The sequence below is a fragment of the Octopus bimaculoides genome, chromosome Z, assembly GCF_046866305.1.
Source record: "Octopus bimaculoides isolate indiv1 chromosome Z, ASM4686630v1, whole genome shotgun sequence".
Classification (NCBI taxonomy): domain Eukaryota; kingdom Metazoa; phylum Mollusca; class Cephalopoda; order Octopoda; family Octopodidae; genus Octopus; species Octopus bimaculoides.
In genome coordinates, this window is record NC_142944.1 from 1,386,311 (window position 1) to 1,413,746 (window position 27,436).

Below are 27,436 nucleotides of genomic sequence, written 5' to 3' on the forward strand. Positions count from 1 at the left end.
TGATTACTATTTTGGTCTGGTTCAGGTTCTGTCTTATTCCACGAAGGATCTATGTAGTTAGCAGGCTACTACCTCTAACCTTGGAAGTACACAAGTTTCCAGCTGTCTTTCAAGTGCTTACAACCTTCCTGATAATACTTGCTGTCCTGAAGAGACAAACTATTTGGTATTCTATTCCAATCTCCTTCAGTCATTTGTCTATAGTGTTCCCAACACATTAATTATCATAGGCATGACCTTTACAGTTCGCATGCTCCAAATTCTTCCTATTTCAAATTTCAAGGGAATGTATTTTCTTTGTTTTTCTTCCTCTTTTTTATGATAAGTAACTTCAATTTTCTTTATCTATGATTGTTATGTCTGGTCTATTATTTTTTAAATTTTTTGTCCGTTTGAATTCAAAAATCGCACAAAATCTTACATTTCTCTGACTCCAGAACTCTTTTGACTCGATGGTTGTCCCAGGTGTTTCCAGCTTCAAATCCCCATTTCTGGCACAGTTTCCAGTGTAAAACTTTTAGAACCTGGTCATGCTTCCATTTCTTATATTCTTCCTGTGCCAACTCATGGCATTCTGCTACAATGTGTTCCACTGTCTCATTCCAAGTTCTACAGTCTCTACATTTTTCTGACATTCTCTCCATATACATTTTTTCTCAAGTTGTTTGTTTTTATTGCTTGATGGTTGCTACAATTAGGCTCTTTGTTTCTTTTTCTTTATTTAATTGCCCCTTTTTTTTTAAACAAGCCCAGGATTTTGTCCCACATACGTCTTCAGTGGCTTTCAAAAATTAGCCATGCAGAGGTTTCTCTTCAATCTGTCTGCCGTGCTCTCTTTGTATTTCCTTCTCGTCCTTTTCTCCTATTATGTACCTCATCACTTGTTCTTTATTAACAAAAAGTAGTTTTTCTGCACTGCTCTGTAAATACTCTACTAGACTTTTTCTTTTCATCTGTGCATATTCTTTTACTGTTGTTAAGTCTCTTCCACCCTAGTCTCTCCTCAAGTACAGCTGGTTGATATCGGCTTTTGGATGGTAGGCCTCATACATCGTCAAAAACTTTCTAGTTTTTCTGTCAAGTTTCTTTTTATATCCTTGTATTGGATATATAATATAATGAAGCAGAGGAGAGGAAAATATATACACGACATGCTACTCTTACATGAGACTCAATGCTCTATATCAGAGGATCACAGTGAACTGCTACATTACAAACTGCTGATGACTTGACAGTTCATTTAGTCACTTGGAGGTGGTTGGAATCCTTCCACAACATTTCCTTATATCATTTTTGGTCTAATCTATAATTCCAACTCCATATCTGATTACAAGAACTGCTCTTGAATTTATTGCTTCAATAAGATTTTTGGAATTCAGTTTTGACTGCAATAATTTTCTTACTCTACTTGTATATTCCCTACTAATCATTTTTTTCATTCCTTCATTTCTTATTTTATCTGCTTCCAATATTCTCAAGTACTTACACCACTGTCCTTTCTCAACCGCTCTCATTATTTACCCTTTTGGTATTTCAATTCCCTGACTTCTCTCAAATCTTCCTCATTTCATTTTCAACATAGCGCACTATCCTGTCCCAAATTCCATACCTACATCATTTGAGAAAATGTGGATAGTATGTACGAAATTTTCTCATTTTTCGCATAAACCTTTACATCATCCATGAAAAGGAGATGATTTATCTGACCATTTCCTTTTCCCGATTCCTAAGCAATTTTAGCGTTTCGTGGTATCATAGTGAGTGGTGTCATGGCCAATACAAATTGCAATAGAGATAAGCTACCACTTTGGAATATTCCATATCTGATGTTCACATTCCGAGTTTTTATTATCTTTGTTTGTCTCAGGTTCAGTCTTATTTCTGGTATGTGAATAATGGATTACTACCTGTGACCTTAGGTATCCACAAATTTTTAGCAGTATTAGAACCCTCCTGATAATCTCTGCTGTCCCTAAGAGACAAATTTTTTGTAGGAGCTCTACCGGGCATCCTATTTCAATTTTCCTCAGCCACTAGTCTATATCTTGGATTATTGTTCCCAACACACCAATTATTATAGGCACAAACTTTACCGTTCACTGTGCCAGAAATGGGGATTTGAAGCTGGAAACACCTGGTACAATCATCGAGTCAAAAGAGTTCTGGAGTCAGAGAAACATGAGATTTTAAAGGACTTTCCTCTTCAAACGGACAAAAAATTAGAAAATGGTAGACCAGACATAACAATCATAGATAAGGAAAATTGAAGTTACTTACTCATCGACCCATTATGCCTGTTTGATTCCAGAACTGTAAAGAAAGAGGAAGAAAAACAAAAAAATACAATCCCTTAAAATTTGAAATAGGAAGAATTTGTAGCATGAAAACTGTAAAGATTGTGCTTATTAGTGTGTTGGGAACAGTAAACGAGGCCTTTGTTGCCAGATGCTGCCGTAGTTATCATACTTACAGCTGCCCAACGTCCAAAGATCAATTTTTTATTTATTTATTTATTTTATTTTTGTGGTCATAAGTGTAGATGGTCGTAAGTTGCATGGGTCATAAGTCAAGGAGAAGGTGTATATGCATGTATATGTATACACATAAATATTTAAATACATACACTGAGCTGAATGCACCCTGACCTAATTAAGGTTTCTTTCTTTCTCTTTTGCTATTAATTACATAACATATTCCATTCCCTAAAATTCTAAAAAGGTCACTAAGTTTAAACGATACTGAAACTGTAGCCCTATCATATTTCAAAGCTATCTCTACTGTCATGTACCCTAAGATTTTATGATTCCTCACCTAGAATATACTTTAAGAAGGACTATCTAACACTGGATTCTGCAGCTCGCTTCACTCACCTGCACAGGTAATACCTTGAACAATGCTGCATAGGAATTTCTCACCTGGATGAATATGTACAGCAACTGAATCAACTAAATGCCCATAAATGCTACACTCAAGGATATTAGAACACTTATCCAGCAGAAACACAAATCAGATTGGAATTTAATGAGAATAATTTTGTAATAAATGTGGAAGATGTATAATTCTTCAATTTTTTTTAGGATGTCTTCATTCTGTATACTTTGTATATTGTATGAAACAAACTCAGGATTTACCTATTGACTGAAGTATCCTGTAATTGTTTCTCTTAAATAAATCATTATGTTCCTTATCATTTGATATGGTTTGCCAGATTTGGATTGTATCAGAGTGCTAATAAGGTACTTGCTCAGATTCCAAATCCCTATTCCATGCTAGCATGGAAGACGAATGTTAAATGATGATGATGATGATGATGATGATGATGATGATGATGATGAAGATGATGATGATGATGATGATGATGATGATGATGACGACGACGATGATGACGATGATGATGATGAAAAAGACAATGACGATGACAATGACAATGACGATGACAGCGACGACGATGATGACAACAACAACAACAATGACGACAACGACGACATTGTATAACAAAATTTTGGTTTTTGTATTCTTCATTATCATTAAGACTGAGAGGTTGAGAAGTTGTCCATGAACTTCTTGTTTGCTTTTAAGCAAGTCACAAATTGTCGCATAATTTTGTGCCATCCAGTCTGCAACTTTCTGCATTTGAAACTATTGACTGTTGATACTGATTCATAGACTTCGATTTTAAAAATCATTCCATAAGTCTTCCTCTGCAACAATGATACCACTTATTGTATTTTGATACTTTTGAAGTGAAACAGGAGATTTTAAATTACATACATTTTACTTTTTAGGAAGTGCCGAAAGACTATACCTATTTTTTTCAATTTCAAATGCAAATCTACATTGACCTGCACAAGTCTGTAACCAATCTGACGTTCTGCCTCTCTCATCGTTCATGCACTAAGCATGTCAATGTGATTGACTCACCTTCCCCCAAAATTGTGGGGCCTTTTGCCAAAATTTGAAATCAATACTTCTGTCCCTTGTCAAAATTATAATATCACTGTGTATATAAATATTAATTCTTATTTATTTCAGGCTGCAAACTGCTGGAGGTAATTCTTCTTGGAATTCCATAAATTGTCCGGAACAATCAGGAACAAAAGAATGGATTGGGATCTTGTACACTGCTGTCTGCTGAAATACTCTCCGTCAATCCGAAACAAAGTTTATCTCTTGAAGTAAACCACTGTTTGCCTTTTCTTTATATCACCTTTGCCTGAAGTTAATATAATAACTACATTTAATTTATGATGTAGGAAGGACACAAAATTTTTATAAACACAGAAAAAGAAAAAAAAACTGAACAAGAAAAAAACAAACCTCTCACTTCAATTCTCCCGTTTTATTTATGTGTGTGTGTGTGTGTGTGTGTGTGTGTGTGTGTGTGTGTGTGTGTATATATATAATTACATATATATATCTATAATCATTAATATATATATATATATATATATATATATAGCATATAACATATAGTTTATATTTGTTTAAAAGAAGAAAAGAAAATGGAGATTAGGAAGTTAACAAATATTTATTGTTAACAACAAATTGGTCATCTCTGCTTCTTACATCTGTTTCAATTAATACTCAATAATTTAATTATAAATCTGTACATTAAATTTACATTTATGTGACATGAGTATAATTACCATCAGATCAAAAAAAGATATACCTTGAGATGTTATATGCAGACCTACCAATTCATTTCAGCAGACGAAATATTACAGTTTAATCTGCTGAAATGAATTGATAGGTCTACATATAACATCCTAAGGTACATCGTTTTTTGCCTCTGATAAAACTATGCTTATGTCACATAAATGTAAATTTAATATACAGATTTTATAATTAAATTATTGAGTATTAATTGAAACAGATGTAAGAAGCGAAGATGACCAATTTGTTAACAATAAATATGTTAACTTCCTAATCTCCATTTTGTTTTCTTCTTTTAAATGAATATAAACGACATGCTATATATGTGTATATATATATATATATATATATATATATATATATATATATATATATATATATACACATATATATATATATATATATATATATATATATATATATATATATATATATATATATATATTTATAATTTCATACATATATCTATTATTATATATATATGCATTTATATACATATAATTATATATATATATACAATAAATACACATGTTTGTGTGTGTGTACATAAATATATACACACACACATATACATACATACACATATACATATATAAGAGTATACAAGATCAACCAACTTTAAGTAATTGGTATGTACTGTATGAGCTCTCAGTTTAGTTTAGTCTGGCTGAACTGCAACCAAAGAATGTGGTGTTGAGACTGCCAATCAAAGTTGGCTAAAAGTGATTTCTCCTTGAGCAGATGGGTTTATATTAAAATGAAAAAGCATTCAACACAATAGAACAACCATAAGCCAGAAATAAATTAGAGAATTTGAAATTATCTAGATTATATGCACTGACAGAGATTCTCTACATTATTGATAACAAAACCATTTTTGCCAAAGAACTGTTGATATTCAATTGGTACTTTACAGTATTCGAATCTTCCATTTTTAATTTATGTGGAGGATATAACTATCACTGAGTTTATTAACACACATACAGTTGTAGCTGCATTAGTAATATTCCTTCATCATCATCATCATCATCATCAACACCACCACCACCACCATCACCATCATCATCAGCATCATTATCATCCTTGTTTGCAAGCATCATCATCATTGCCATCATCATGGTGATCGTCATCATCATCATCATCGCCATGATAATCATCATCATTTCCGTCATTGTCACCAACAACCCTCCCTCTTCCTCCTCCTCCTACTCTTCCTCCTTCTCCTCCATCGCCTTCTCCTCCCCCTTCCTTTTCTTCTTCTCCTCCCTTCCTTCCCCTCCTCCTCTACTTCCTCTTCTTTTTCTCCCCACCTCCTCCTACTACTACTATTCTTCCCCTTCTCTGCCTTCTTTTTTCCTTCCCCTCCCCTCCTCCCCATCCACTTCTTCCTCCTCCTCCTCATCCTTCTCATTCTTCTCCTCATTCTTCTTCTTCTTCTTCTTCTTCTTCTCTTTCTTCTTCTTCTTCTTCCTTTTCTCCTTCTTCTCCTCCTCCTCCTTCTTCTTCTCCTCAGTCTTCTTCCCCTTCTTCTTCTTCTCCTTCTTTTCCTCCTCCTCCTCCTCCTCCTCCTCCTCCTCCCCCTCTTTCTTTATCCACCTCACATCCTTTCTACATCCAACATGTTTCTACCATCACAGTCTTTCTTCTCTTTATCCTACTGACCCCTTCTGCAACTCATTTGTGTATGCAGATAAGCATTGCATAACCAACAGATGATGTCTGCTTCATTTCTTTCTACTTATCACACAACCTTAACATTCAGAATCCATGTTTGGTTGCCATGCAACATTGCATTTTCTGCACAAGGATCATACAACATGCAATCTGCCCTTCACTAAGAAGGAGAGGAAGAGAGAGAGGGTGGCGAAAGGGAAAGAGAAAGTAAAAGAGAGAGAGAAATAAAGGGAAAGTGAAAGCAAAAGAGAGCGAGAGAATTCATTTTTCAGGTGGAGTTAATAGTTCCCAGAACAATCTTTACCCCTCTTGTGGCCATTGTATATTCAGACCACCCTCCTCTGCAGCTTATTTTGGTCACCTAGGTATCAGAGACTATTAATTGATTCCTGAGGGCATTTGAAATAGTTTATTTTACAGGTGCTCTCACTATTTCACTATATCTGCTACAAGCAAAGTCTCTCTTATCTCTCAGTCTACCTCTGATCCCAATGCATCACTTGGGCCCCTATAATTTGCATTTGGCACCATGAATAACATTATAATCTATCACTTTTCAATTCATCAAACATGGCCTCTTCCTAAAAGATATCATCTACTCTTGCTGTCTTTGTGAGGTTTTGTTAAAGACATCTTGATACAAAATTTTGCTTCACATTTGCAATTTTTTTTTCTAATTCTCTGATTCAGCAATAGCTAAATCATCAGAATATAGAAGGTTTTGCAGGCAACTGATTTTAAATCTATTTTCATGACAGTAAGAATTGTAATAAACGGTAGTGGCATGAGAATTGAATCCTGGTGAACCCCTGCTTGCACTTGATGTTAACCTTACTTTACTGGCTACATCTTTGCACATGATTTTTATGAAACACTCATTATTAAGATGTAGTTTTCTTAGAAGCCACCAGATACAGATTATGGTACACCCTGTCAAAGGCCCTCTCTAGATCAACAAACGTTAGGTGTCTTATTATGAGTTATGTTAAAAGTTTTGCAGCATTTTGGTAACTTCTTTGCTTTATTCCTCAAGTTACCACAAAAGCAGTCTAATATTCAAAGTAGAGGCCATTGTGTTGCATTGCCTGAAGCCCCCTTTCTGCCATTTCTTTGATCCCATGCTGGTTCTTATCTCTCCTGAAGCCCCCTTTCTGCCATTTCTTTGATCCCATGCTGGTTCTTATCTCTCGAGGGTGAAGAACTCCTTCATTGGAGGCTGATGAAATGGTACCAAAATATTGCAAAGTTTTTCACTCAATGATTTGCTTTCTGTAAAATCTTCATTAGCTGCCTCACTTAGAAGACAGCGTTGGTACCCTGTCCTAGTAATAATCTAAGCTAATTTTCTTCCTAATTAGTTGTGTTAAACCTTTTCCCGTTACTTTCATAAAACTAGGTCCATCAATTTGATGCCTTTGGAGTTGCTTTGTTTTAGAGCATCTCTTTTACTCTTGTAATAGCTGATGATGATAATGCTACTCTATCAATACATCTTTCTGTGCTACCAGATTAACAATGAGTGCCCTACTTTGTCAGTTATCTTAAGTGACCTTGTGATCATCACTGATGGTCAAACTGCTTTTGTTACTTTCATATACTTTAGTAACTGGACCCTTTGTCGAGTTTATTCCCAATCTCTGCTCAATAAGCATTCTCTTTTCAACAACATTTGTAATAGCATTTTTATTCTTTTTCTTACCAGATTTGTTATACAAAATAAAGCACCTTTGCAAATGGGACGAATTTACACACCTGATCTTCATATCAGAGAAAATTGACACGCTGCCTACTTTCTGCTTTTTCCCTTACTAAGTATATTTGATGTCTAGTGTCTCCTCTACCTGATATTGTTCTGCAAGCCCTTTTTCCTTTCAGTCATTCCAAGCCCTTTTCTTACTTTTATGGCTCTATCTGCTTTATCATCTTCCATCAAGCTGGAACTGTGCTCTCTTCATAGATCTGGTCTATCACTCACAGTAAAATGTCTCCTATAAACTTCAAGTTGTTCCTAACATTATAAATATATATATGTGTGTGTGTATGTAAATGTGTGTGTGAGTGCGTGCATGCACGCATGTGTCTGTCTGTCTGTCTGTGCATGTATATGTGTGTGTGTGTGTGTGTGTGTGTGTGTGCATGCATGTATGTGTGCATATATGTGTGTGTATAAGGGATTATAATCCAAGCAATGTCTTCATGGAGCACATCTGCATGTTCCATATTTCCTTACTTCAGATTGTCTTGAATCTCTGAATTTGTCTTGTGTTACACTCTCTGATGCCACTAGTCACAAATGTATGATTACAGGCAAGTTCACCACCATCAGTTGACTGTGAAGATAGTTCACCCTTAGGAATGTTTACCAAGAAAATAAATCCACAGTATTTTGCCATTAATAGTTAAAAACTATTTTATTGAAAAAAAACAAAAAAAAAACATTGAATTGATGACAGTGAACTTTCTCTGCAGTGAATTGATGACGGTAAACTTATTGGGACAAGCTAATGCATGTTGAATGGTAAATTTTTCACCAGGAGGGAAGGACTAAACTATTCACAATCATCTGTCTCTCTCATTTCTTGCAGAGTATGAACTTCGAATGTTCCTCGATTGGTTCATTATTAGCTGGTTGACTGGTTGGCTGATTGGTTGGCTGGTTGGTAGATTTTCTCAAGTTAGTATTGCAGATGGTTTGGTCATGTGTATCTTAGAATCAATCCCTTTTTGTTTGTTATACCATAAACATGATGGTCTCTCTGCACTCCAGAACAGCTATTACGATATTTCTGAATATATATATATATATATATATATATATATATATATATATATATATATATATATGAAGATAAATCAAATATAGAGATATTCTATTGACATTCAATAATTTATATTACAATATTACATTAAATACTGTGGATATAATACATAACATAATATTATATGAATAACTATATCAAAACTGTAAAAGACCAAAGAATGTAATATTGTAATATAAATAAATTATTGAATTATACCAATATTTATATGGTATCCAACTGAAGTACCAGTGAATTGGATGTTTAACACACCCATTTGAAGGATTTCTCCTCCTCAGTTTGTTACTTTATATAATATATATATATATATATATATATATATATAGCTTAAATTCCTCAGATATGATAATGAGATTGTGGTGATGTATTATCAAAGTAATTTACAAAACAGTCTCATGGAAATGGTACTTTTGCTAGTCAATCAGTCCTGATTGATGTAAAGAAACAGAATACATAACAGTATCACTGTTACACTTGTCTCCCGAAGCTTAAATTTTCTGTCACATACATTCATTACCTTATCATCATCATCATCATCATCATCATTGTTGTTGTCATTGTTGTCGTGATTGCTATCATCATCATCATTGTCGTCATAGTCATTGGCAGTGGCGGCAGCGGCATTATCATCATTCAATGTCTGCTTTTCATACTGGCATCGGTTAGACTGTTTGACAGAGAATGAGCAAGCTGTGCTCAGCTGTGCTCAGCTCCAATATCATCTTTAGCATGTTCTGTGGTCGGATGCCCTTCCCAACACCATTTCTTTATCCAATTCTCTCACAACTTATCCCAATGATCTTACTGAAAAGAATTTTGAACATGTTTTATTTCATGAGAATGAAGAGTCTAACTGAAGCTTGCCTCTGTTTAATCTCTTACACACATCACACAGTTATTCACCTTTATTCTAACATGGCAACAATATTTCCACACTTAACCTTCTCGGTGCTGATGTTGATGGTGGTTTCCCTGCTCCAAGAATTGGTTTTGGTTGTTTGTTAACTACAATTTTGCCCCTCTATGTGTGTGTGTGTATGTGTACATACATATGTATATATATATATATATATATATATATATATATATATATATATATATATATATATATATTCTTTTATTCTTTTATTCTTCTATTCTTTTGTTTCAGTCATTTGACTGCAGCCATGCTGGAGCACACACATATATATATATACATATATACACATATATCTCATGATCAACCAGACTATCAGATGTTGTTATACATTGCTGGTCACAATGCACTTTACATCATTTTAGCCTTCAAATTATGCCACCCTGATGACTAGGTGAGCAGGCCATATATCATCATCATCATCATCATCATCATCATCATCATCATCATCATCATCATTTATGTCCACTTTTCATGCTGGCATGAGTTTGACATTTTGACCAGAGCTGGTAAGCTGGGGAGCTGCACCAGGTCCCAGTCTGATTTGGCATGGTTTCTACAGCTGGATGCCCTTCCTAACACCAACCACTCCAAGAGTGTAGTGGGTGCTTTTACGTGCCACTGGCACAGGTGCCAAAACACACACACACACACACACACACACACACACACACACACACACACACACACACACACACATACACATGCATACACACACACACACACACATACACACACATACACACATGTATATATAGTTTATATGAGCACAGACAGACATGCATATATATGTATGTATAAAGATGTTATATCATAAAAATATTATAAATAAAGGATCACATTTTTTTCTAAATAATGTTCAGTTTTTTATTATTACAAGTTTTTAGAACAAATTTTTAAGGAATTACAAATCATTTTTGAAATTCTTTCTATATATGTATATATTTGCATGTATATATATATATATATATATATGCCAGAGATTTTAGAAATTTCAGGATCATACTGCAATATTTTGAAGAGAGAGAAAGAGAGAAGAAATATGCGATGAAACTGAAATAAATATTTAAAAAAAATTTGAATCTACAAAAAAACTTTAAGAAAATATGAAAAGTGAGGAATATAAATAAATAATTAATAAAAATAATGTTGTTGTTTTATTGTTTTTGTTGATTTCTAATTAATAATTAATTTTTTAATTTTTATTGCTATTTAAATTTCAATCATTGAACAACAGCTTTAGCATTTAAACAACCCTTTAGCATTTAAACCAGCCATTTCTATTCAAAATATTCTATCTGCTTTATGTTCAAACTGACCAGATCCATCCTCTCACACCTACCCTCCAATGTCCTTCTAAATATAAACAATCACATCATGAAAATCTTGAAGCTACGAGATAACTCATGATTAAATCTAAAACTATGTGAATAAATAAGCATTACATTTGAAAGAGTGATCTGAATGCTGTAGGGTTAAGGATCTTTATTGATTATATTAAACTTTGTGGACTAATTAGTGCATGTTTTATCAAACTGGTAAGATGTGATGGCTAAATTATCCTTGATGTAAAGGGACACAACCAGTTTTAAAAAATAACTAAAGCTTTTATTGTTTATCTATTACCTACATTGATATTTTTATTCCTCTCTCTCTCTCTCTCTCTCTCTCTCTCTCACACACACACACACACACACACACACACACACTACCTCCCAATGAGACACATATACAATGCCATTCAGGTAAAAGGCTGTTCTGGAATAAATATAAAGAATCCTTCTGTTATTGAATACATACGCAAATAACAGCAGAAGGAATACTGGTGGAACATTCCCATCATCTGTCAAGTGTATACATAACAGACCAGATATTGTTGTTTGGGACAAACAAGAAATACCATCATTGAGGTCAGATGTCCTGTTAATGTAAATGTCTCTTCGAAAATCAAAGAGAAAGAAGGATAACATGTCAGTGGTACAGGAGCCAGCCAGGGGTACCTTCCCCAGCTACGATATTGGTTTTACTTGACTCAACAGGTCTTCTCAAGCATATCATATCAGTCGTATTCTTAACAGGGCCAGACATGGAGGGCTGAGATCTCACTTTGGTTGCCAGGTCTTCTCAATCACAGAATATCTCCAAAGGTCCTGGTTTTTCATCATTGCCTCTGTGAAGCTCAACGTTCGAAGGTCATGCTTCACCACCTCATCCCATGTCTTCCTGGCTCTACCTCTTCTACAGGTTTCTTCTACAGTTAGGGAGTGGCACTTTCTCATACAGCTGTCTTCATCCATCCACAGCAAATGACCAGCGCAGTTGCCTCTTGCATAACACATTTGATGCTTCTTATGCCCAACTTTTCTCTCAGGGTGCTTACACTTTGTCATGTATGCACACTGACATTACACATCCAGTGGATCATACCAGCTTCATTTCTTTCAAGCCTATGAATGTCCTCAGCATTCTGGCCCATGTTTCACTGCCGTGTAGCATGGCAGTTTGCACATATGCATCTTATAGTCTACCTTTCACCCTGAGCAAGAGGCCCTTAGTTGCCAGCAGAGGTAGGAGCTCCCTGAACTTTGGCCTCTATGATGGTATTTCTTGTCTGTCCCAAACAACTTATTCTTACTATAATCACTACACAGTCAGAGCAACCACCCCTACTACAGACTTGGTCGCCCAGGTAACAGAGGCTATTAAGTACTTCTAGTTTCTTCCCCTTAGCATGTGATGGAATCTGTTTTCTGTACATCTTCAGTGTTTATTGCCCCAGTGCATCTGCTACACAAAGACTATCTTCCCAGTTATTGATATTGCTGCACCTCTTATGTGTCCACAGCTTACACTGGGTACATCATATGGAGTTTCTATCCATGCCTTTTCTACAGATCAAGCATGGCCATCTACCTGAAAGGGGTTGTGATTTGACAGCCTTCCTACTTACTAATACTTTGGTTTTTGCTAGGTTAACCCTAAGGCCCTTTGATCCTAGGCCTTGCTTCCACAATTCGTCTCCAGTTCTGGCAGTACTCAGCTATTAGAGCAAGGTCATCAGCATAGAGAAGCACCCAGGGGCATCCTGTCTTGAAGTCCTCTGTTATTGCCTGGAGGACTATAATGAATAAGAGGGAGATGAGGACTGATCCTTGGTGAACCCCTACCTCTACCCGGAATTCTTCACTATACTCATTGCCAACCCTCACCTTACTGACAGCATCCCTGTGCAGGACTTGTACAGCTCTTACCAACCACTTGTCTATCCCCAGTTTCCGCATCGCCCGACAGATAAGGTATCGGGGAACCCTGTCAAAAGTCAACAAAAGCCAAGCACAGAGGTTTATCTTTGGCTAGGTATTTCTCCTGTGGTTGCCTTACCAGAAATATAGCATCAGTGGTGCTTCTGCTTTGCGCAAAACCAAACTGCATCTCATCTAGGTTAACTCTCTCTCTAATTAGTTGGGCTATGACCCTCTCTGTAACTTTCATCACTTGATCCAATAATTTGATACCCCTGTAGTTATTTCTATCTAAATCATTATCTTTCCCTTGCAGCAGTTGACTATGGTGCTGCTATACCAGTCATTGGGTATGACTCCTTCATGAACTACTTGATTTACGATGCAGGTGACTAGAGCATAACCCACACCACCTGATATTTTAAGCATCTCAGCAGTGATTCCTGATGGGCCAGAAGCTTTCCCTGTCTTCATATCCTTAATTGCTTTACCTTCCAGAATACTGTCGATTCGGGCAGTTGGTCCCTCAATTGGGTCAACCTTTAGCAGACTCTCCTCCACCCATTCAGCAGTCTTTCATAATAGCATCTCCGAGCCTCCTTCTTTGCAGAATCATTAAACGCAAGGGCACCATCATCCATGCAGACACATTTCTCTCCTATGACATCATGGTTTTCTCTCACACACTGTCTCGCAATCCAAAATATTTCAGTTCTTTGGTCCTCATGTCACTGAACATCGGCAAACTTCTTTTCTGTTACTCCCTTGGCTATAAATTCCTGTCTCTTAGCTTCCCTTTTGGCTATCTCATACATTTTCCTCCTACCCCCATTTTTTCCAGGCATTCCAAGCCTGTTTCTTTGCTCTAATGTCCTTGTCTACAGTATTGTTCCACCACCATGTTACCCTAGGTCTGGAAGGGATTTTGCACCAGCCACAGATTTGGTCTGTGGTGCTCAGCAAGCTGTCTCACAGGAATTCCCAGCTGCCTTCTATGTCACAGGACTGTAGCTCCTCCTCCCTCTCATCAAATTTCTCAATGAGGATATCTCTAAATTTCTGTCCATGTGAAGGGTTCCTAAGCTTGCAAGTCCTCCTTTTCCAGATTGGTCTGGTTTTTGGCATCCTTCTGGCCTCGAGTCTAAAGTCACTAATAACTAATCTATGCTGGGGGTGGTGGGGTACATTCTTCACCAGGGAGGGTCTTTGTATTTAAGAGCAACCATGCATCCCACTGTCTGGTGAGAATGAAATTGATCTGGCTAGCAGAGTCACCTGATAGATTGGTTATCAGGTGGCTAGCTGGCTTCCTGAAGTTGATGTTGCAGATCAATAGGTCATTTGCATCACAGAACTCCAGGAACCTAGTTCCCGCCGAACCATTGTCCCATGCCCCGATTTGTGACTAAACAAATTGGAATGCCTCTTTTTCTACTTTTTGTGGAAGGTAGGAAAGCCACTTGTGAGGTGCTCCGTTTACTGCCAGAAACCGCTAAAGGGTGGGTTAGAGATGCCCTGGCTAATGATGCACAAACATGCGTTGAGGCTGAGGCATCTCTGGCGTTACCTGGAAGGTGATAAGGTGTGGAATTCGTTGGCAGAGGAATTCTTTCTGCAACCAGCCTCCTTGGAGAGATTGAAACCCGGTTTTATTAAAAGACGTAACCTGATTGTATGGCAAAAGGAGTGTCGACAGGCACTCGTGCTTATCCACAAGACGGGCAAGGCCGGCAGTGGGAATACCACCTCAGTGTTATACAAAGGGCTGGTAGAGTGTAAAAATGATGACGTCCTTGCAGGGGCTCAGGGGTTCGATGAGAACCAACTTGCCAACCTGTTTTGAAAAACTTTCAGGCCAGGGTATTTGAATAATTACCAAAAATCCCTGACCTGGCAGTGTTACAGGAATGCTTTACCTGTTCGCGAGAAGTTATCCAGGCACAGAATATCAGTGCCACCGACATGTCAACGACGTGGGCTGGATGAGGAAACCATTCAGCACGCTGTTGTACACTGTTGAAAGCTGTCAAGCTTGATAATTTATGTAGAACACGTGTTGTCACATTTGTGGAGAGTACAGCTATCAGCTGAATCTATATTAAATAATGTGCTGCCCACCGGACTCTTGAAGGAAGGTGAGGCATTTTTTCTCTGTACAGTTGCAATGTTGAAAAAGTGTGTATGGAGGACTAGAATGCAAGGAATCGTGAGGAGATCCTTCATCTTCGGCCCTGGTTTGCTACTTTACTTCAGATACCATCTGAAGAGCAAGATAGGGCTGGAGAGGAGAATCCTGTCGCAAAGTGTGTTCAAGAAACGACGGAAGGCTGTGATGAGAAAGGTGGGTGCTAATAACCCGACTTGATCAACATTGGAAAAAGAAAGGACAGCCGCTGACAGGTGTATCCCCTCTTTGAAATAAAAAGAAAAAGTCAACATATATTGTATATATATATTTTATCATCAATTTTTAAAATGTAAGGCTCATTCGAACTCATGATAACATTTTTTTGTTTGTATTATCCTGTTATGTCCCTTCTGTATTCGATATATATTATCATAATAAAAAATTCACCTCCAGCCGAACAATTGTTCTGTGCCGATGAAGGGAAATAACCCGGAAATTGCTATACACAGATATTGTTTTGGGCTGAGTGGGGGTGCTAGATTCCCTTGTTTGAAAATATAAGGACACAGATTATGTCATATAGCCAGCTGGAGACGATGTCTCCTGGGGTTAAATTACAGCAACATTCGTCCTAAACCAGGACTGCCATGTTATGTTGGCAAACAATCTTTACTCCAAAGTACTGTTGCTGAATATCTCCAATTGTGAGATTTAAAAATAGTAATTTTCTAATTTTTATTAGGCTGCTAATTACTAGATTGGATTTCAAGGATGTTCATCAATTATAATCATTCTTAGGAAAGCCTAGTATTTCAAAGTTTTCGTGCAAACCTTATATATAAGTACGTCTGTCTTTTCCTCTTTTTAAAGTAAATTTTGACTAGCCACCAACATGGAAGCGAGTTTGTGAAAGAAAGTATCTTGAATTTACCATCATCCTTTAAATCTTAAGGTCTTGAAGATTTCCATAATCCCTGATATTGTGATCATTTGTAATGTGTCAACTAAGGATTTGCATTCTCTCTCCAAGATCCCAGGATCAACCATGCTTTGCTCCAGACAAGGTAGTATATATCCAATTGCTCCAATGATAATGACTATGAAACTGAAAGTGTTTCTTGGGTATTGTATCTGTAAACTCCTTATCAATGGTCCATAGAAGTCCTCTTTCTCTTGTATTTTTCTAACCACATTCATGTCCAGGGGACAGCTGATTTCCACAATGGAACATGTTTTTTCCTTGTGGTCTTACTCAATAATATCTGACCAGTTGTGTTTTAACTTGGTTGCAGTTTTTTTAAGTTCTACCAATATTCTTTTTACTTCTTTGGTCTCAATATGGTCAACTTCGTTTGTATGTGTTTCCTTTTGTATGTGTGTATGTGTATTCATACATTTTTATATGTATCATCATCTTCATTACTTAACGTTCTACTTCTATTCTGGCATGGGTGGGATGGTTTGACAAGATGTGGCCAGGCAGGAGCCGGCACCAGACTTCTATGTCTGTTTGGGCAGGGTTTTTACAGGCACCTGCACTGGTCGGTCTGTAAGTGACTTTGCAAAGCAAACAATCTTTGAGAGTGGAGGGGGTATTGGAGGAGGTGATCTTGCATATATTTCTCTGTGTGTTGTGTGTGGGCGCATATGTGCTTGTGTCTGTGTCTATGTGTGTGTACATATATATATATATATATATATATATATATATATATATATATATACATGTATGCATGCATATATACATATGTATGTGTGTATGTGTCTCTTCTATCTTTTAATTATTATAAATCTTCCACTGAGGAGGGAGCCAGTTTCCAACAAAGAGACAGGTTTCCATCCTTAGGATGTAGCTAACACAGACAAATTCACATTTGGAACTTGAGAAAAGTCTTGCCTATTTTTACTGTTCCACTCACACATTGCACTTGTAATGTACGAATTAGCCGGTCAATTTCTCTTTCTGAAAATCCCAGTTTATCCAGATTCTCCTTTAAGCATTTACTAACAAAACCTAGTGCTCCAATTATTATTGGTATGAATATGAATTCATAGTCTGGATATAGAAGCTGGAGGTTTCGAAGCAGTTGTCCATAAATATACTCTTTTTCTTTGATTTTCAAAGAGATATTTATATCTGCAGGGCAGCTAACCTCTATGATGGTTCATACCATTGCCCCTTGGTCCCAAACAACAATATCCGGCCTGTTATGTTGACATTTGAGAGAAGTTTTGATGGGAATATTCTGCCAGTATTCCTTGAGTTGGTGTTTATGAATGTATTCCATAACAGAGGGATTATCTAAGTTTATTTCAGAATGGTCTTTTTTGTGGATGGCATTGTAAATTGTTTTAGCAAAAACATTGTGCTGCATAGGGAGGTAGTACCATGTTGACATTTTAGGACAGCTGCTAATCACATGTGTAATGTCTTCAACAGAAACATGACATAGCCTACACATGTGGTTGCACCTTGGGATTACAAGAGCATCATTGTGTCTCTTTTCCACCAGGTACTTTGTGGCAATCTCCTGTTACTGAATTGCAAACACATAGCCTTCAGAGTGTGATGTGATGTTGTGGTCTTGTGTTCAAGAGAGGCTGTGCTTCATGTCAATTCTACTGTCTTCTTCAAGCTTCCAGGCAACATACCCATACATGGTCTTTGTTTTTATATGCTGAGTGCTTTCCATCCAGGTCTTCTCTGAGGTAAGAGAGCCCAGCTGTTTTGAGGCTGTATAGGAGGAGATCATCAGGAAAAGAGTGCTTTTTGAGGAGTTCACCAGCAACTCATACAATGTTACTCACTTCACTTTTCAGCACTGCATTTATATATTTATTTTTTCTGCTGTTGTTGTTCATTGGGTTTTGCCTGAGTGATACCATACAGCATTTGAAGGCCGTCTGCACTGATCTCAGGCCTCTACCACCTTTATTTCTTCTTATGTATGTATGTACGTATGTATGTATGTATGTATGTATGTATGTATGTATGTATGTATGTATGTATATATGTATGTGTGTATATATGTATATAAATATGTGACTGGATATTTGGTTAAGCAGACATAAGGATAAATGGACATGTGACCAAATGAAATGTTAAATTGTTTATTTTTATTTCTAATCTGAAAAAAAAAAGGGACAAATAGGATAAAAAATAAAATCATTGCATATAAATTTTGGCAAATTTACTGAAGAATAGAAAATATTAATTTTAATTGTTTAATTCAAATTTTATTCAAGCTATTTAGCCATGCCCAAGCGAAACCAAAGTTAACTAGTTTGCATAGATGCTGGTTCAGTCACTTTTCAGAAGTTATCAAGTGTTGTGAAGAGTTTACATTATTTTAGTTATATAGTTTATATTTCATTTCATTTTGTGATGTGTGTGTAATTACCTGCGTTACCTGAAAGTTCTTTCTGTAAATAATGGTTGGCTCTTTTGTGGTAGTAGTGTTGCCTAAGACGTATTTATTTTTTCCAAATCTCATGGAAATAATACCAATGAAAAGAGGAGGGAAAAAGATTTTACTTGACGGCTACAAATACATTGTTGACAAACGAAATGGCATTGTAACATATTGGCAATGCAAACACAAAGGAAGTTGGGGGGCGGTGGAGGGAGTATAAAAACAGAAGATGATGTTTTTCAAAGAGAAGCAAGAAATCATTCACATACGCCTGATGCCAGATGTAAACTGTCCTTGAAAACTGTTCAGAAAATTAAAGAAAGACATCAACAATCGTACAAAACTGCACCAGTGAGTACCCACTCATTGGACTGTGGCCATGCTGGAGTACTACCTTTGAAGAATTTTAGTCAAACAAATTGATCCCAGTATTTATTTTTGAGCCTGGTACTTATTCTATCAGTCTCCTTTTGCTGAAACACTAAGTTAAACTTATAGGGATGTCAACAAACTAACACTGGTTGTCAAGTGATGTGGGGATGAACACAAATGCAAAGACATACATTTATATATAGTTTATAGATTAGAGACAGGTATTCTTTATATAGAATACACTTTGTAGTGTTCAAGAGATTTGAACTTGAGCAGGTAGAGGAGTAAATGTACATTTATATATATATATATATATACCCCTTTGATTTTTTTTTCTCTTTCTCGTTCTTTCCCTAATCCTTCAATCCCTCTGCTCCCTACCTCTCTCCTTTCCTTCCACATGACCAATTTTCGGCCAAGCATGATCTTTCTTTTTGGGCTCAACTGCCGGCCGGCCACGAAGCATCTCTTATATTCCTGTCCCATGACTTTCATCTTTTATGTCCATCTCCTATGTTTCTGCCTCAAGGCTTTCACTCTACACACCCCAACTCAATTTGATTCGTCTTTATTGGTTGAAAGACATTTGTTGTTTTCTTCTTGTTGCTTATATTTGTGTAACATTTTCTCCGTTTTCTTTTTTTTTTTGTCTTTGTTGTTGTACACATTCGCTTGCTTTCTCCCAAAATATTTAACAGTCTTAGCTTAGATTTATGGGGCCAGCCAGATTTGAACAGTCTCAAGTGTAACCGGCCAAAACTGTAAGGATTTGGCAACTTGGCTGATGAGAGAAGACTGCAAATGACCTGTCCTTGTTTTTTCCAGTCCATCTTTGTATCGTCTATCTGTCTTGTTTCATCTTTGGGATTTATACATATATACATACATATATATATATATATATATATATATATATATATATATATATGGTAAAGATGGAAGATGGAAGATACAAGAATTTTTATTAATCACAACAATTGTTTTGATACATCTAGCATCATCCTGCATGGGTGGGACACTTAACAAGAAGTTCAAGAGCATGGAGTAGATGTGTCTTTCTGGGTGATAAATAGATAAAACTCATTAAGATAACAGTTCTGCAATGTATCTTCTCATTTCATGTAAAGAAAAACAGCAAATTAAATGACATATTTATGTGGAAGATCAAAAATAAAATAACAGATGCAAAAAAGAAATGAACACGCAATACAGAGAGAAAAGTATTAAAAATAACTGTTAATTGATATGGATGTATAAACACCCTTGCGCAAGCTGCATGGTGGGTGTACACTTGCTCATACAAGCATCCACAAAGATGTAGGCATACGCATGCGTGTGGTTTGATGAACATGCAATAACATAGCAAGTTAAATAGCTACTTTAGTTTATAAAAATGGAGAAGTTAAAGCTAAACTTAATTCATCCATACCTTAAAGTAAATTATGTTAACAGTTACCCAAATTCATTCCCACTGCATTGTGCAGAGGTACATTTATATGCATGCAGGCATCTTGAGAAATTCTATTAATGATTTTTTTCATTGGTCCACAGAATAGACTGGGATTCCTCGAAGCAGGGTCAGCATCTCCTGGAAATGACATTGTATGGGTTTCTTTGCCTTATTATGGACCAAATTATGCTACACTTAACTCTATTTTCCTTCAGTTGCCACACAAAATCAGCCAAAGATGTTGAATGTCTCTTATTGATTCTCTAGAAGCTGGTAACATATTTGCAATAATGATTCTTAAATGAATCAGCCATTATTTGCCCAATATAAACATACAGCCCTCCTCTTGTGTGCACAGTACATTTATATACAAGATTTGTACTCATACAAAGGTTCATCAGTGGGCATTTTGATTTTTTCTCTGCATGAGTATTTATTATATTTATTCGTATATATGGCGGTTCTGAATTCATTTTCCGACATTGTTACCATGTTAGCTATATCAGAAGCATATTTGGCCATATTTGTTGCTTTTCATTGCAGTTTACATCTCATTCATTGATATATAGATGCATATATTCACTAGATCCAGTATATATATATATATATATATATATATATATATAGTTCAAACTTACAGAAAGCAAGAGACAAAGACAAGTAAAGGAACAACAAATAGATGTATAAGTTTGACACTCAGAAAGAATGGAAAAGTCTTTGATGTTTTGAGCCTACACTCATTGACAGAAACAGAGAGAGAATAATAGAAAAAGCTGAGAGAAAAAAAAACGTGTATGGATTAACGGTTCAACATGATGAAAATGTTATATGTATATATATATATATATATATATATATATATATATATATATATATATATATATATATATATATATTTGAATGAGTGGACAAACAAAAGAACAGGACACTCAACACATTTAATAAGTGTTACAGGTATTATTTAAAGCAGTTTGGTTTGAATCAAACTGTTCTAAATAATATATATCATCATCATCATCATCATTGTTTAACGTCTGTTTTCCATGCTGGCATGGGTCAGATAGTTTGACTGGGGTCTGGGAAGCCAGGAGGCTGCACCACGCTCTAATCTGATCTGGCAATGTTTCTACAGCTGGATGCCCTTCCTAATGTCAACCACTCTGAGAGTGTAATATGTGCTTTTTATATGCCACCAGCAGAGGAGCTAGTCAGACGGGCTTGGCATCAATCATGTTCAGATAGTGCTTTTACGTGCCACCAGCAAGGGAGCCAGTCAGGTGGACCTAGAGAGAGAGAGAGAGAGAGAGAGGCTAGATGATGCAAACAGGAAAAATAGAATTCAAAATAGGAAAAAAACAGAATGTATTTATTGATTGAATGATGTAATGGGCAAACTGCTTGAAAATATATATATTATCCCTGTGACATTGTAATTAGTTGTATAATTTGTTTCAGAGCTATCCAGGGAAATATGCTTATAACAAGCGTATAAATTTATATTCCCTTGATTTGTAACTAGTTTGATTAGTGATAACGCATGAAGCTATTGGCCTTTGAGCTATTCTGTTGCTTTTGCTAAATATTTATAATAAATATGTGTGTGTATGTATATATAAATATATATTATATATACATGATACATATATGTATTATATATATATATCATCATCATCATCATCATTGTTTAACGTCCGCTTTCCATGCTAGCATGGGTTGGATAATTTGACTGAGGACTGGCAAACCAGATGGCTCCAATCTGATCTGGCAGAGTTTCTACAGCTGGATGCCCTTCCTAACTCCAACCACTCTGAGAGTATAGTGGGTGCTTTTACGTGCTACCGGCACATGGGCCAGTCAGGCAATACTGGCAGCGGCCACACTCAGATGGTGTTTTTTACATGCCACCTGCACAGAAACCAGTCCAGCAGCACTGGCAACGATCTTGCTTGAATGTTTTTTCATGTGTCACCGGAACAAGTGCCAGGAAGGCGACACTGTTAACAATCATGCTCAAATGGTGCTTTTTATGTGTCACCGGCATAGAAGCCAGACAGCTGCTCTGGCAATGATCACGCTTGGATGGTGCTGTTAACGCTCCACTGGCATAGGTACCAGTCATCGGATTTAGTTCGACTTCGATTTTGATTTCACTTGCCCCAACAGGTCTTCACAAGCAGAGTTTAGTGTCCAATGAAGGAATGGTTGGCACGGGTGCCAGTCATCGAATTTAGTTCGCTTTCAATTTCACTTGCCTCAACAGGTCTTCGTAAGCAGAGTTTAGTGACCAATGAAGGAAAGGTATGCATAAGTGGGCTGGTTACACCCCTGGCAGAGGCCTTGGATTTAGGTCTCACTTGGCTTGCCGGGTCTTCTCAAGCACAGCATATTTCCAAAGGTCTCGGTTACTAGTTATTGCTTTGGTGAGGCCTAATGTTCAAAGGTATGTGCTTCACCACCTCATCCCAGGTCTTCCTGGGTCTACCTCTTCCACAAGTTCCCTCAACCACTAGGGTATGGCACTTTTTCACACAGCTATCCTCATCCATTCTTGCCACATGACGATACCAGTGCAGTCATCTCTCTTGCACACCACAACTGATGCTTCTTAGATCCAACTTTTCTCTCAAGGTACTTACATTCTGTTGAGTATGCACAGCGACATTACACATCCATTGGAGCAGACTGGCTTCATTCCTTGCGAGCTTACGTATGTCTTCAGCAGTCACGGCCCATGTTTCACTGCCATGTAGCATGGCTGTTCGTACACATGCGTCATACAGTCTGCCTTTTACTCTGAGTGAGAGGCCCTTTGTCACCAGCAGAGGTAAGAGCTCTCTGAAGTTTGCCCAGGCTAATGGCAGGCTTCTTTCAGTTTCCATCTACCAAATTCACAAACAAGTCATTGGTCAGCCTTGGACTATAGACATGACGGAGTTAGCCAATATCTACATTGGATAATGTGTTGGCATTATAAAATCAAAACTGCTGACAAATGGTACAAGCACCACCCTGAGGCTGTAACTGAGGGAGAAAATGTAACTATTCTTTGGGACTTCCCGGTATGAACAGACTGGACCATCAAGGCCAAGAAACCAGATATTGTTGTGAAGGACAAAACCAATAAAGTCTGTTTATTGATTGACATGAGGAAACCCTGTGACCATAATAGCTCGGCAAAAGAATTTGAGAAGCTCAGAAAATATAAAGATTTGCTAATTGAAATCGAAAAGATGTGGCATCTGAAGACAGTTAAAATACCAGTGATTGTAGGAGCACTTGGAATGATCAAAAAAGGAACTGAAAATTATTCAAGAATGATCCTTGGTTTACCATCCATGCAGGAAGCGCAAAAGATTGTCTTAACTGGTAATTGGTCACATGTGTTGAGAGGAGCATTGTCACTGGGAATTTGCTTTCCTTTTCCCCGCTTTATTTTATTTATTTACTTTTTTATTTTTTTCCTTTTTGTCTATTTCTTCCTCTTTTTCTCTGTCACATGACTTTGTAAATGAAGAATCAGGTACATTTATTTTAATGGCCTACCAATGTAAACAGTGAGCTTCTCTGCTCTAGGTGTCGGGAAGACACTCAGCAAAATTGAAAGAAGAGGATAATAATAATAATCATCTCTTTATTACAGGTTTTGCTGGAGCTCCTGGAGTCTTTCATGCATAGCAGGCTTACTATCTGTAGCCTTCAGTATTGTTCTATTCACTCTTTTCAGCTAATACTTTCCTGATTAGTCTGGCCATGTCAAGAAGGCAAACCTTTTGTAACAGTTCTACTGGGCACCCTATTCCAATTTCCTTTATATTCCTTTTGATACCTTCTGATACTGTTCCCAAAGACTCCCACAATAATTAGCACTATCTTCACCTTCTTCATTTTCCATAGCCAGGCTATTTCGGACTTAAGACGGTTGTATTTATCTATCTTTTGGTCTTCCTTCTTGACTATTCATGGGACAGAGGGGCATGTAACATCAACTATATAGCATATGTGGTGCACCTTGTCCACAACTACTAGGTCCGGTCTGTTATGCCCTAGCACCTGATTTGTTTGGATTGGGAAATTCCTAGTCTCCGACTCTATTACTCTCTGTGGCTCATGTTAATACCACGTCTTGTCTCTCTTTAGCTCCCACTTTTCACACAGTTTCCAATGTAGCACTTTCGCTACTTTATCGTGTCGCCACAACTTGTTGTGGTTTTGGGCATTTGTTTGTGACATGGCCAATGGTTTCATCCACTCTATTGCAGATGTGACACAGTGGAGACACTTGCTCATTCCAAAGGTTGACCCTCCAGTTCATGGTCAAAGCTTGGTCTTGCTCTGCCAGTATAGTGCTCTCGATCTCTTTTTTCAGTGTTCCCTTCATTAGCCAATTCCACCTATTTTTCCAGCAACTTCTGTTGTGGCTACATGGAATTGATTGTGTAGTCCCTTCTTGCGTAATTTTACTTCATGTCCTTTTATTATTATTTATTTCTTTATTGGCTGCAGGGGGCTAAACATAGAAGGGACAAACAAGGACAAATAAAGGGATTAAGTCGATTACATCGACTTCAGTGTTTAACTGGTACTTCTTTAATTGAACCCGAAAGGATGAAAGGCAAATCCCGCCAAGCATTTCGGCCAGTGCTAACAATTCTGCCAGCTTGCCATCCTTTCTATTATTATTATTATTATTATTATTATTATTATTACCTTTTTGGTACAGTGATGTTACGGTTAGCACACTTACTGTGAATATAAGAGACGTGGGTTTGAGTCCCATGCATACAGAAAACCCACTCAAGGAGCCAATATGGCAGAATCATTAGCACACTGAACCAAATTCTCAGTGAAATCTCAACCATTTTTCATATTCTGAGTTCAAATTCCACCTTTCAGGGTTAATAAAGTACCAGTGAAACACTGGGGCCAATGTAATCAACTAGTCCTCTCCCAACCAAAATTTCAGGTCTTGTGCCTTTAGTATAAAGGATTATTATTATTACTTTTATTTTTCTGCTGGGGTTCTCTTTGCCGTTCATCCTTTCAGGGTTGATAAAATAAGTACCAGTTTAACACTGGGGGTTGGTCTAATTGACTTATCCCCTCCCCAAAATTGCTAGACTTATGCCAAAAATGTGAAACAATTTTTATTATTACTATAACAACAATAGAATTAAAAAATAAATATAAATAATTAAACAAAACAATAATTTCAAAAAACAACAAACAAATACCATGTTCGAAAAAAGTATATATATTTTATTTAGTATTGTTTGTCCATTTTTTTATTTAAATTTTTTTTTAAAAACAAATTGTCTTAAAAATCGGGAGTTCTTTGACAGTGTATGGAGAGATTTGACTGCATTCTGAAGATTAGATGATATACATGCTGACTTAATTTTAAAAATAAAATATTAAAAAAAAAGAATTATAATAATAATAATAATAATAATAATACAAAATCAATGATGAAAGAAATAATTCTAAAATATTTTACACCTATGATCATGTTGATACCAGTTTCATTACCATTTTTTCGTTATTGTTGTTGTTGTTGCTGTTGTTTTAGTAAGTCTTTTTTTTGTATAATTTTATTGAATTATCAATTTTTTTCATTTTTTTAAATGTTAATTTCAGAAATTTAATAAAAAAATTTATTTTAAAAATACAAAAAGAAATTATTCTGAGTATAATAATTAATAATAATATAATAACAATAATGACTCGAGAATATATATATATATATATACACTATATACACACACACACACACACATACATACACAAACATATCTGAAGAACACTTAATGATAAAATCTAAGTAAATCTGCATTTATAATAACCATCATAAAATAGTAGCGATAATTTCTTTTAATAATGATAAATTATTATTATCATTATTATTTTTCCTTCAAGAGGAAAAGTTTAGAAACTAGCATGACAATGATGCTTCCCTTGTCACATAAGAAATATACAGAAATGCATATCATTTCTTAATTGGGTAGCCAGCTGATCAACTTGCTCAATACCTTTAGCAGTAGCTATAGTAGTAGTAGTAGTAGTAGTAGCAGCAGCAGCATTAGTAACAGTAGTAAATATCACTCATTTTCTACTCAGTTCGTTTCTATTACCTTCCTCAAAACTTATGCCGGTAATATTAATAATGTACCTACAACCCCACACACATATATATGTGCATATACATAAATATATATATATATATATATATATATATATATATATATATATATATATATACACACACACACATTATAAATTGATTTCAGCCATTCTTACCAATTCGTTTCACACTTGGTAATAAGCAGATATTAGATAACCAAATATTAAATAACAGCATGGTCAAGTTACACTATGTGCTCTTCAGAGATGGCAGGTAAGGAAAATTATTTCAAAAAACATTTTTTCATAAAAATCACTTATACATGTTCAAAGGTGAGTTCATTTACATGTGTGTGCATATGTGTGTGTTTGTGTGTGTGTGTGTGTATTGATGAAATTGAGTGTTTCAAAAAGTTGCCTGTCTTATTTGAGAGAAGTTTGTAATTTTGGTAAATATCTTCTCATGAACAAGACAGATGGATTTCTGTTAAAATCATCTTCATTAAGCATTATTTTTAACTTGGCATTTCTCGTATTGGGTACGTTTTGTTGAATGTGGTTAAATTTTGCTTTCATTAACAGCCACTTACAGTATTTCACATATATATACATACTCTATACACATTATATATATACATACAATATATACATA

General features: G+C 36.2%; 1 protein-coding gene across 1 annotated transcript in view; it reads left to right on the plus strand.

The window, feature by feature from the left end:
* Positions 1 to 4,316, plus strand: part of LOC106868853 (serine/threonine-protein kinase DCLK2) — a 196,816-nt gene extending 192,500 nt beyond the window's left edge. Inside the window, exon 16 of the mRNA XM_014914296.3 lies at positions 4,033 to 4,316. Within this exon, the coding sequence (XP_014769782.1) occupies positions 4,033 to 4,053 (21 nt within the window). The 3' untranslated portion in view covers positions 4,054 to 4,316. The remainder of the gene's footprint in view (positions 1 to 4,032) is intronic.
* The last annotated feature ends 23,120 nt before the right edge of the window (positions 4,317 to 27,436 follow it).